The following is a 13307-nucleotide window of genomic DNA, read 5'->3' as shown; positions in this document are numbered from 1 at the left end:
GCGCGAAGATGTGCTGATCTCACTAGTAACCAGGGATGTGCGCCCGAAAACACTCGGGAGAATGGTCAAAATTAGAAGGTTGGAAAATACCAAACATGTGCGTAGGACATTCAGGGGTGTGGATAGAAAGCTCGTCCTAAAGCAGCCCGTCTACGTACAGCCCGTCTACGTGTAAAGTGTTATGAGTTGCAGAGTGAATACCTGAATCATCTTCAGTACAGCTAGTCAGTCTAACTCAGGTGTGTAAGCCTGGATGCCCACACGTACTGATCGAAATGGGGGGTAAGTGCTTAAACTCTCTTGCATTCTGTGTCATAAAAATTATTGTGCTGCGTGTTCACTCAATAAACCTTCTTCCATCTTCCTCGGGGTCTAAACCCTTAGTGGTGTGTTGGCTCTGAAAACAAGGGTTCACCTTCGAGAGAGAGTAAGGTGATCGGACACCAAGTGGCCCGCCTCGTCCTACTTACCACGTAGAACTGGTCCTTGAGGACAGAGAAAGAGCAGAATATAATGAACTTGAGTGTATTCTATTGAATCCCCCACCTCCAAAAAAAAAAAATGAAGGAATCTTGAAAGGTGTTTGTCAAGAATTCTGTGTTTGTCAGACTCTCTGGTGTCGTTCAGCTTTTCCTGAGGATATCACATAAAACTTTAACCGAGAGCTCAGGCAACAGTTTTTTAGCGGATGCAGACTGATCTTACTCGTGCTCACGGATCGGTGACGCTCATCTTTTTTGAGTACGAGGGCGGCTGGTTAATGGCAAAGAAATTAATGGCTGCCCACACGACAGGAATTATGCTTTTAATTTCTGTTCAGTGAGACCACACAATGACACAAATTTACTATGAACTTAATAACACCTTTCAATGCAGTAGTAATTATTAATTATAATTGCATCTACCGTCCTCTGAAAAAATATTTATTCAAGAGGTGTTAATTTGTTCTACAGACAGGCTTGGATGCATATGGTTTATATACTTTTACAATAACTCCATGGTCCTCAAGGATCTGTGACCCACTGGGACAGACTGACACCTGATTGTCCCATCACCTCTGGGGCTGAGGTTACAGCCGTTGGGTGACAGGAGTATCAGCTCATGAGGGTTTCTTTTCTGGTCACCCTCCATGCCCATAACTAGGAACGGTGACCAAATTTTGCTTTTTATATGAAATGTTCCTTTGGCAGCAAAACTGACCTTGGTTCAGGCCGTTTTCCTCAACATTCCGTAAGTTCTCTTTAAGGCCACCTTCATTCAACACCTTAAGAAAGGTACAGTCACTATTTGGAGAAGGAAGGCTTCTTCTCAGTCAGGTCCCCTTTCTGTACATTAAATTATACTTCCTGCCCTCCAGTGGTGCCAGATTCAAAAAAAAAAGAGAAAACAGCACAGGTTCAGATTAATTGTTCCAAACCAAGTAATCTAGCCATCTCTGGATGTCGTGGGCTTGCTCCTGTTCGTATGTGCACACAGGAAGTCACTATGGCAGCACAAGCTGGATGTTCTTCATCCAGCCATCCGTTAAATGTATCTTATTTTTTCTAAGGAAGGGAGGGTTTGGCCCATGAAAATCTAGCATCTGATACCTTTTATGCCATCTTCCTGGATGGGACCTCAAGGAATTGAAACAAACGAGTCTCGGCGTGTTTTCTCTCTTACTATTTAGCACAATTTCCTCCCGTTTTTATCTACGTCGAAGGATCACGTCTGTGTACATACACCCAACTCTACCTAGCCCTGGAGAATCTAAATGACGTCACCTGCTCTTTTCGAAAGTTATTTCATGAAGAAAGGCAGTGTTCCTGGTGGGCAGAAGATCCAGTAAGCGGCACTGTCATGGTAACGACAGTGCTCAGGGACCATGGCTGGGAATCCCGGCCAGGGACCTGGACGCGCAGGGGTCTGGAAGCTGCAGCATCACGGCCCCACAGCAGGAAGCGCTTCCACAAGGAGCTAGTAGCTTCTCAGTCGTTTACAGCAGGGAAGTACAGTAATTTGGACTGCGGAAACTGGTTTTGCCAAAAATGCGAGAATAGGCTGAACAACACAGGAAACAAAACACTTGAAAAAGCTGACCACCTTTCTTTCTCACACAGACAGACTGTGGCGATTTCAAAGAAGGCTTTTGAGGGCCATTCTCTTGGCAAATGCTCAAAAAAGAAAAAAGGAAAAGCAAGCTCACTTCTCTGTTCTGTTAGACAGAGACCCAGAATTAAAATAATTGAATTAAGCGTTTTCACAATTTCCACAAAAGAGAGCAACCAACATTAACGGAAGAGCAGAAGTCCGTATGGCTCATTCGTTTCGTTTTATATTTTATCAAATTTTATTTGTAATGCCACCAGGACTTGGGCTAGAACAGAAAAATGCAAATGCTTCTCTACCAATCATGGGGGTGTGGAGGCTGAGAGGGCAAAGGTCAGCCTTTAAGAGGGAAAGTGGGAGGAGCTCACGATTCCCAGATTATATAACTAATGAATGACTGGATGAAATGACTCTAAATGTCACCATGGAGAGCTTGGAGCGCTCCACCCGCATCATAATCCACCGTCCTGCTGTGAGGTTAGCTGGAGTCTCAGCAGTGGGGAGGGGCTTTGGCTCTGTGCCGGCAAGAATGGACTTGGTCCTCCGGGCGGAGAGGCCAGTCGTGGGGGCAGCAGGTCTTCTCTGGGCCGGCACTGCTGTCTGTGGTCTGGGACCCCTCTGGAGAATGAGGTCTCAGCAGCAGGAGGCTCTAGAAGGTGGAGGTACCATCACTGAGAGGGCACAGCCTGGAGCTCACCGCCTGCCTTTGGGAAACAGGACAAGCAGAAAGGAGGAGGGGGCCAGGGCCACGGTCAGATAGGCTGGGGGTCAGGGCCGGACTGAGAACTGCAGTAGGAACTGGGACTTGAGCAAGCCATATACATTACTTACAGACAGCTTTCTGCGAGTCAATCATATGTCAATGAAGCGGCTTAAAAAATATATATCACTTCATGTTGGAACTTCAAATGAAGGCTATAAAAGTTTAAAAAAGAAAGAAAGAAGAAAGAAAGAAACGAGGGATCGAGGAAGAAAGAGGAAGCTTGGAAGGCGTCTGGGAGCTCAGCAGCTCGCACCTGGGAGGTTCCGGGCCCCGCATATAGTCAGGCCAGGCATCCCACCATCTGCTCACAGGTGCCAAGGCCCATGGCGGGCTGGCAGGGGCCTGCGAAGCCAGCAAGTGTAAATCACTGGCACTGTCCTTTGAGCACAGGCAGGAAGGCGAGGACTGACCTAGTCACGGGGTGACCAACTCACCCCACACTCTTCGGTTTAGCTCTGAAGCTCCCACATCCCAGGAATTCCTCTAGTCCTGGGCCAATAAGGACAACTGGTCACTCTACTAGATGGACTAGTCATCTGAGTCCATTGGTTGCCCTGGGCTCTGTAGATTCAATTACTTGTTAGTGACATGTCATCAGACACCAGGACTGAACACGCAGAGTTTATACGACAGCCATGCTGAGTGTTTTTTTGTTTTTGTTTTTTTCACAGTTCTGATGAATACTTTTCAAGCTTTAACTTGTATTTAAGTGAAACGGTTAAGGTCTTGACAAAGGAAGAGCCCAGCTTTTTCAAGAGGCCTCTGGGAGGTGGGTCTGAGGGTGGGGAGGTCTTTCTCCCCAGGGCCCCTCGCTCTAAATGCGGCTCGTGGGAGAGGCGTCCAAAACCGTGCCTGGCTCATCCGAGGCTGCAGTCTCATTCTTTAAGGGATATGTCGCTTGGATTTCTGGTTCATTTAAAGCCATATGATGTTCTGGAATGTTCTCCCCTTACTATTTGTATGGGTTAAAGGTAAGTCCACTGACCTGGAGATGTTAGGCTGGATTTTCTTTAGTGGAAAGAACTTACTATTTAATTGCCGAGGCTGGAAAATAAATGCTCTCTGGATTCAACCGTCCATGAGTACTATTTTTATGACTTTTTTATTGTAGCATAAAAAAATGTTCCCCTTTCCTACGATATTGTCTTATTTTCAAATGGATAAAGACATGGGAACTTATCAGAATAATCAGTTTGAATATCGGCCATTTATAGAACTTAGGCTATTTCCAAAAATGTCTTCAAGTGGAGCACTATTTAAATTAATTCTCGGCTCCAAAGGTCCATTTCTGTTTGGTAGACGAAGTGTACTGACACTTTTTTTTACGCATTCGAGAATGTTCTAAATTAAAAGCTAATTTGGTAGCATGTATATTATAGTAATCGTTTTTATGTGTCGTTTTAAGGCTCTGCCAGCAGAACTGGCACCATTCACTGAGCGACCTCCGAGAATGAAGATTTACCTCTGTTGAGAGAAAGCACTGCACGAGTCTCCTATGGCCTTCTTTCCAATATCCTTTACAACCTTCTAGACTAACACCTGTCCCACTCCTGACACAGGGACTGAGCAAGAGCCCCCATTAAGCCCTCCCTAGGCCTAATTTACTTTCTCTGGATCTTTTGAAATAAATTCCATGCAGACAGTTTTCAAGTCCCAAATCTGAGACGATAATTATACACAACAGTCAACAGAGACTAATCCCAATGGGATTAAAATACAACGCAGCCTCATGAAGCCAGGATCACGCTGTGGTTCCTCTTCTGGAAAAACAAAATTACGTTTATTAAAATCCCCTTTTGAAAGGAAATGTCAGAAACAGACATTCCCAAACTTGGAAAGTCCCTCTGTGCAGCAACATTGCTGTTTGTGTGACAGTTTATTAAAATACAGAAAACATGGCTATTAAGAGTTGGAAATCTCTGGTAACTATGGTAACTTAAAAATTCTCCTGGCACTTTCTAATAAGGTTTTAATCTTTTCTATTTTGGAAAAATATAGCAAAGAGTGGGCTCGTTTATGTCGATGATGATCCCTTTAGGGTCAGAAAGGTCAAATGTCAGTTCTTGATGTCACCTAAACATGTCACCATGGGAACTGCCATGAGCGTGTTTGTACGTAAGTATCAATAGAATATAAGGTAGAAATAATCGTTAAATGATTTTGGGCAACTGCGGGCTAATGTAAGTGTTCTGAGCACGTTTAAGGTAGGCTAGGTTCCAGCTATGATGTTTGGTAGGTTAGGTTCATAAATGTATTTTGACTTATAATATTTTCAACCTACAATGGGTTTATCAAGGTGTAACCTGATCGTAAGTCGGGGAGCATCTGTACTTACATGTTAAGAAGCTGTAGATTAGCTATGGAAGAGGAACTATATAGGAATATCATGAAAATAAGAGAATTATAGTCAAGCTTTATAGGTTTATTGAGCCGCCAGAGCATAACAATATCACTGACAAATGTGGTCATATTCTGTTCTGTAGTATTAGAGGTTCTTTGAGAGCTAGAGTTTTCACTACAGTTTTCCACAAGCATATTCCTTACACGGACAGGAGATGGAAGAGCATAGGGAGAGGAGAGGGAGCTTTCATAAGGGCTTTTAAAATCCTTCAAAAAATGAGGAAACAAAACCAAAACTGCTGCCACAGTTGCTACCACGGTTAGTCCTGCAATTGTACAATCAAGGCCAGTAAGTGAAAATGGCTATTCGACCAGTGTATTGGTTGACTATTGATAAATAGTACTGTGTAACAGCCATCGATCCCAGCGGCATAGAATAATAAGCATTCGTTTTGCTCACGTGTTTGTGGGTAGGTTGGGAGACTGTGGGTCGAGGTTTGGGGCAGCTTTGCTAGAGCAGCTCTGCCCCAAATGTCTCGGTCCCCTCCGGGGCCAGCAGGAGAGCCTGGGGACACTCTCGTGACAATGGCCGAAGTGCAGAGACTAAGTCCAACCACACGAGCACATTTCAAGACTATCACATCACGCCCGGTGCCAAAGCGATGCACGCAACCAAGCCCAGGATCAAAGGGCAAGACATACCCTCCACTCGCCATGAGAACAAAGCAAATTACATGGCCCAACATCAGCGGAGCCAGGAAGCACCATCATCCGATAGAAACGAGGGGAAGATGAGACTATTTCAAATAATAATCTCATCGACTGCAATCTGATGTCATCCAGAGAACCAAAAATGGGCTGAATCACTAACCCTTACTCTGGCAGTTGAATCAGGTTTAGATGCCTAAGCTGACTGTCCTCTGCACTGACTGACTGTCCTCTGCACTGACTGACTGTCCTCTGCATTGAGTAAATACCTCGCATTTCACTTTCCGCCTGTCCTTCGATTCTCTCCAGTTTCTATATAATTTCCTATGATCTCAACCTGTTTGCCTTCTTTGCATCCATTTTCAATTTTGGACTTTTCAGTGAATCATAGTTACACTGTTGATATATTTGGAGAGCCCAATGTTCTTAATACCTGTATTTCTACTTCTGGCTATCTCTTCAACAGAGTCAAAGGCCAACCAGGAATTCTTTGCAATTGAAAGCCTGGGGACCAGTGAGCCAGGGAGCCAGAGGTGACTCATTCATGAAATAAGTAATACCCATGTAAAATATAACAGATTATTTATAGGACAACCAATTCTCAGAATAATCCACCTGGCTGAATGTTAGAATCAAATCTGTTGTACCTATTTTTTTCCTGTTAAAACACAAATGAAGACCAGCTTTGAAAATTCTCTGAGCAGACAAAACCAGTTTAATCATACAAAGTTTGATTTCGTTTATTTTGCAAGACTAACTGGACCGGAGTCATTTCTTGCTTATGCCTCTGGAAATTATAAGCAACACTTGAATTGTTTCCCAAGACTGAGATGCAGTAACTACTGAACAAGTCTTTATCTTTTAAGAAAATGCTAATATCATAATCAATGAATACAAAGAACAGTCACTGCTTTCCACCATAGAAATGGCTTTATGACAACATACCTGAGTCTCACTCCATGTTCTGATTTGAGTGCTCTGAGTTTGCAACTATCTTTCTGACATGTGCACAATAAACTTTTACTAAATACTACTTGCATTATTCATCAGTTTCATTTCAGCCATTTTTGAGCTTTTGACACTTCGCCCATCTTCCTTCCCAGGGGACTGGCGTAATCCTGGTTTGTAGTGAATCGAGGTTACCTTCCGTAATACGGCGTGTCCTTGGGGAGAGCACTGGGCATCGGCCTGGGGTCTGGGGGTCCTCGAGGTCACAGCCAGAGAGCGGAGACACCAGCCAAGGCAACGACAGCTCTCTGAAGGTTTGAAGTGACTATGTAAACGTCAGGTTTCAAGGTGACTCTAACACCGACGTGAGCAGTGGCTATTTGAGTCGCCACGATATAAGTAATTGATATCGTTACACAAAAACTATAATAGAACCTGCTTTGCTTTTGGTGTTGGAGCTCAAGTAAAACGCCCACACCACTGGCCTGTGTGTCTAAGTTTCATGAAGCAGCGCTCGGCACATCATCACGCCGCGTGGGAACGTTGGGATCGCTGAAATCGAAAACTACTGTTTGGCCTGAGTCCAGCTATTATTAGCAAGGTATTCCAAACTGAACTGTTAATTCCTTCCCTTTTTGAAGACAGTACTTTGCTTTTCCGTTTATGCTGCACATTTTTAAGAGGTCGGAGATGCATAGGTCCAGTTCGAAGATATTAGTTTAAGAAAATCAACGCTCGCTTTGAGAAGTAGGTGATTTCAGGTGTGAGGCTGCAACTTAGAAGACGAGCGTGGACAATCTCGTCGTGCTAACGTGCCAGGAAGCACGCGGAAACTGCCAGAGGCGCGGCAGAGGACCCAGCACCCATCAAAGTGGGCCTCGTCTGCCCAAAGAGGGGCGATCTGAGCATCAGCAAGGATAATGGGAACTGCGGCGGACTGAAACATGCACAGCGTGTGTAAACTCGCGAGATCGCCACGAGGCTTAAAACCTCACAACGCACACCACACTGATCACTTTGGGACGACGTAGGGAACCGACTCATAATCCTGAAAAGAGAGAATTATGCTTGCGTCCTGTCTTTCCTACAGGAATGGTGTGTCAGTCACCAATCGGCGGATGAGAAAAGTTAGTCTTTGTGTAAGTATTCCAGCAACGGATGAAAAAACCATGTTAAAATGAGATATTGTCATTTTGACACCTCTGATGAATTAATAAATCTAGTCAATGATTATCCATGGCAGCTAATGTCACAAAAAGAGATAGGCGGACACTAAGTATCTCTTAATAGAAGTGTATCAAGTCACTTACTATGTAGTTTTGCCAAAATATCAAATCTGAACCTGAATAAGTTCTCGATCTATCATTTCAAGGTACATAAGCGACAAAGTGTCCTCTGAAGGGATCCTCAGAGATGTAAGCAACAAAATTTAGACTACAGGAATAAACGAACCCCACAACAGTGTTCTTCACCCCCAAATATGCAAGAAAAAGAAATAGAGCAGGAACTGGAGATTCGAGAAGACCAAAGAGACTCATCAATCAATCACAATACATAAACGCCACTAGGCTCCTCGTGCAAACGAACGAGCTGTAAACATTACAAGATGACCAGAAAATTGGAAACAGTGACTCGACGTTTGATATTAAGAAATTATTATCATTTTTTTCTAAAATAGTGATATTAAGATGATTTTTACATTTTACGTGATATACCACGGCCCTCCCAGCTTGCTTTTATCACACTGGCTATCAGTCCTCACAGCCGGAACAGATGCGTGATAATTTTCATTCCGTTTTGAGAACCAAATGAATATTCTCTGCCATTTATCCAGCAGTATCCTGAAGACAGTGCTCACGTAGCCCCAGAGTTCAGTAAATAGTTACGCGTTCCTATTTTAGAGGTACAATCTGAAATAGTACAGGACGAAATGATATGCTGTCTGGGATAAGATTTTTTACTGGTGGGTGAGGGCAGTAGATGGAGTTTAGAAAACATAAGATTGGTCATGAGTTAGTAACTGTCGGATCTGGGTGATGCACGCGAAGAGATTCATTAAAATGCTTTCTCCTTTTGAATATGTTTGAAATTTCGCATCATAAAACATTTTAAAAAGAATAATGTGAAAACACCCTGAAATAACAAAAGGAGACAAACTAAACACACCAAATTTTGGCCTTGGTAACAAAATGCCGACAGTGGTCAGATGCTAAATTCGAACCTGACTTTCAAATGGGGACCGACCGTCCAACTGCTCAAAATTGGAATTCAAAGGTTTTGGAAGCCTCTGGACCCACAGCTTGTGGTCTTTTACAAGCACAGCCCTGCAGCGCACTGACCTACCTCCCCACCACAGGGAGCATCTCTACGGGGCTGATGGATTAGCAGCGGGTCAGAGGGCCCGTGGGAACGGCATTGAGCTAGACACACACAGGACAAGTATCAGTCACTGCTCTGGGAATTGTCCTCTGGCCTCGTAGCCATACTCATAACACGGGACATGCCTGGTTAATCTGTTTCATCTCATAAGCCAGCAGCACACACTATTTTTTCCATATTCTTAAAACTTTGATTTGGATCTTACATACGCTTAGCTCTGGGATGACATGTGCAATCGCTTCAGGATACCACTGATTGAATAGCAGAGATATTCATCTGGCTCTTAAAATTGAGTACGAGTTATCGAACACTGGATCCAGCTATGAAGGCCGATAGCCGATGAGCAGAGAGGGCAGTGGGATATTTTTTCCCCTGAAAAGAATGCACAGCTCAAACGTGCTCGGTCAAAGACGGCGAGGGTCAGCCAGTCCTAATGGTTCAAACAGATCATGTGGAATCTTTACCACGTATTTTACGCTCTGCACGCCTCACGGTACATCATTAACCTATTTCCAACAGGGGCAACTGGTCTTCGGAACCTTTGTATACACGGAGGCTGCTACTCGCCGCTTAATATAATAGTAAAAAAGAAGGTAGGAATCCAAATATATTGGACCAAGTTCTAGGGAGCTGGGGAGGTGACAATAAAACCAACAAAACCCGTTTTTGTCAGAACGTTTCTACGGAAACAAACTGAATACTATGAAGAAAACAATGTCAGCAACCTAATATTCTTCGCAGTTTACATCAAAGATTCATATTTTCTAAAAATTCTTCTCTAATATTCCTTTTATAATAATCCTTCTGTTATTCTGCATTCACTTAAGTCTTTGCAACTACAGTCTTGTCATCAATTTTTATATGCTCTTCTCTAATTATTCAGCGTTCTTCAAATAAATATGCATATCGAATCTTACAAAGGGCAAAAAATGAGCTTTTAATCACCCCATGCTGTGAAACAGAGGCACCCAAAAAGCCTTTGCTAGAGGAAGGAAGGAAAGAAAGACGGAAGAGAGAAATGGAGGAAGAGAAGGCAGAGCAGCCAGCATATGTAAGTCCAAAGGCTGAAATATCACATTATTGCTCAAGCTCTGGTTCGCATTAAAGAGTACTTCTGAGACTAAATTTAAAGACAAATCTTTAGTCTAAATTGAACATATTTATAGTTTGTACAATTAAGATAAATGAATGATTAATACTATGGGGCCTACAGTAAATAAAGTATAATAATTCAAGTAACTTGGTACAACTATTAAAATATGAACTAAATGACCAACGAACCTTAACTAAAATGTTATCACGACTTCACAATCATTTCTTCTTTAATACGCTTTATGATTCTTTCCAAGGTGTTTTTTTTTTTCCCGCCAAACTAAAAATGCTTTAGTCAGATGTTTGATAATAGGTGTATAAGTGACAGATTAATTCTCCCACTTCAATGACATTTGTTAACTAGTGATACATAAATTACCTCCGAGTAGCTGGGTGAGAGATACTTCCCATTGCATTTGGCAACGCTCCTCAGAATTTTTAAGGCTTTATCTCCTTCCTTCCGAGTAATCAGCCAGCGGGGAGATTCAGGAACCACCCTGGCAAGAAGAAAGCATTTTTTGAGCTATGAGTAGAAATTTCAAAACTTAAACTTTTACGACTTGAGTTTCTCTATCAAAATGGATCTTGCAATTAAATAAGAGTTTAGGAGAATCTGGGAGTTTGGAATAAGCTCTCAGAAACATAGATTATCTTTGCAAGTTTATTCTGGAAGGAAAAAAAATGCTCCCTTGATAACTGGATCATAGCTCATAATAAAAATAATTAATATGACATTGCTCTTGTGAGACCAGGCTCTCCTAGAATACAGTGTCCTCAGTTACACATATGAAAAGACCCAGGAGTTGGTTAGCATTCAAGAAAAGATTAAGAACCCAGTTTATGTAGTGATTTGCCCATATATTAAAATTAAGGTAGACAAATGATTAAAACATATTCGCTCCATTAAAAGTCAAATGCTTTCTGAGAGGTTAATTTTCTCATGCTCTTAACATTTTCTTATTCCTCGGGGAACTCCTCAGCAATATTAATTCGCTTAATGGAACATACAGAGAAGCAAATCCATTTCGTTGCATTAATTTTGTATGTTGACGCACTAGCAGATAGGGTTTTGTTCTTTTGCCTTGTAGTTTTCATAAAGATATTACAAAATAAAAACATAATTAACACTCATTTAGAGTTTTGCGTTTGGGTGTTTTGTTAATTTATTTTAATGACAACTATTAGTCAAATAATCAATGAATAATTTTTTTATTTTCAGGTTCTTTAGAAATTCTTAAAGCCCACAGTCATTCTGGAGATGTTAGAAAATCTCTTTACTTGTTTTCATTTTCATGTTGGTTTAGAAGCACAGATTCCAGATTTCTGTGGAATAAGAATAAATTTGATAATGGCCCAAACCACATTACCAGTAATAAAGGAGAAAGAGGAAGTTGGGCAGCGTTATGGCCAGCTGGATCCCCTGCCAGTTGGGGATAAAGTAGGCAATTCCAGGGAGAATTATGATTCCAAGGGTGAAGAACATCTGAATCACAATTCCCACAATCCTCCTTTGCTTCGAACCCACGATCTCTGTCACTGAAGATAAACAAACATGAAGGTTAAGGAACCTCGAGATCAGCTCCAAACTCAACGAACAGATGTAGCACCTGCTGCATCCACCAGCATCACTGGAATACTACAGAAGCCTTCGCTATCCCAGGCTTCCCACACACGCTCACGTGACGGGATGTGCTTCCCGGATGACTTAACCATGTGCTTTCCTCAGCTCTCTTCTCTGCCGACTAACGACTAGCATTGGCACGCTCCTCTTACCTACCCAGCCCAGCATTCTTCTGGGTGCACAAAGAATGTATGCCTTGGTTTTAGGAAAGCTTCAATGATGACTATTTTGAAAGGTCATTGTAATTATGAAAACGTCAGTATGATAAACTGGTGAGGTTTTATCACCTGTCTTTAAAGATTTGCATATTACAGAATCTTTAGGAGATTAATTATGAACATCAGACTCTACAAATAATTAGCAATTGATAGCTTCTATCAAATGCTAATTCTCTCCACAGTGTTGGACTTTTCACGTATGTGATATTTCTTTAAAAATCACATGCGGAATTTCGTTGCTGGTAACCTTTCCTTTGCCTCCCTCCCCCACTAATCAGTTTCTATCTGTCACCAATTCTGCTCTGATCACCCCAGGATATGCTACTTTATTGCCGCCCTAAGATCACGACTTTGAAAATTCACTAGATTTGGGTCTCCTTAAAAATGCTTCATATTCCAGAGTTACCCCATCTGCCCCAGCCAGTGATAGTCAACCTCCCCGGCACTCTCTCTCCTTCTCCACCCATAAAAAGTTCTCTGAAGGGTCTCCAAAGAAGACACTGCTTGGGAGGGATGGCCAAGCAGGAACAGAAGAGAATGGAAGCCCACAGATCTAGAGTGATAATCAAAGAAAAGAAGCATTCAAATTTCTGTGGTCAAGAAGCCACATACGTGGCCAGTCCCAACACCACTGGAAAAAGAGCCAACACTAGCAGCCGAGACTTTCCCAGTAACACGAGCAAAAAAAGCAAAGGGAAGGTTTTCTTTCTTTTATACTCAGAAGGTCAAACTTTCTAGTAAAAAGCTAGCAAAAATTCACAAATGAACTTCTCATTTTCAGGTCGCATCCCCTGCTTGGTGAAAAGTTCTTCCACTTATCCAAAAGGATAAGAATGTCACCTTAAATTAAATCACAAAAATACACAGAAAATTCTTTTAGAATGTTTGAAGGAATTATTGACATTTTAATAAAAATTAATCTCTAATAAAGCAAATCAAAAAATGTGATAACAGCATATCAGTGCTAGAAAGTGATTCACCTCAGTATTTTGTAACATTTGGGACATATTTGGTCCCAAAGTAAGGAGGCACTTTAATTTCTAAAGAGTCAGAATCTTGCCCCTGTCCCCTCCCATTTGCAGAAATAATTACTGTTGTAGCAAAGAAGCCTCACCATACTTGCATGGGGAAGGCTAACTAGCTGGCTCTG

At 42.2% G+C, this 13307-nt stretch overlaps 1 protein-coding gene across 1 annotated transcript in view; it reads right to left on the bottom strand.

Annotated features, from left to right (window-relative positions):
• LOC105305673 (solute carrier family 22 member 3) overlaps window positions 1-13307 on the bottom strand; it is a 58110-nt gene that overhangs the window by 39882 nt on the left and 4921 nt on the right. The window contains exons 3-4 of the mRNA XM_023523447.1: window positions 11686-11854; window positions 10698-10815 (exon numbers count right to left, since the gene is read on the bottom strand). Coding sequence (XP_023379215.1) covers window positions 10698-10815; window positions 11686-11854 — 287 coding nt within the window. The remainder of the gene's footprint in view (window positions 1-10697; window positions 10816-11685; window positions 11855-13307) is intronic.

The sequence above is a fragment of the Pteropus vampyrus genome, unplaced genomic scaffold, assembly GCF_000151845.1.
Source record: "Pteropus vampyrus isolate Shadow unplaced genomic scaffold, Pvam_2.0 Scaffold392, whole genome shotgun sequence".
Taxonomy (NCBI): Eukaryota; Metazoa; Chordata; class Mammalia; order Chiroptera; family Pteropodidae; genus Pteropus; species Pteropus vampyrus.
This window is presented reverse-complemented; position numbering and strand designations above follow the sequence as displayed.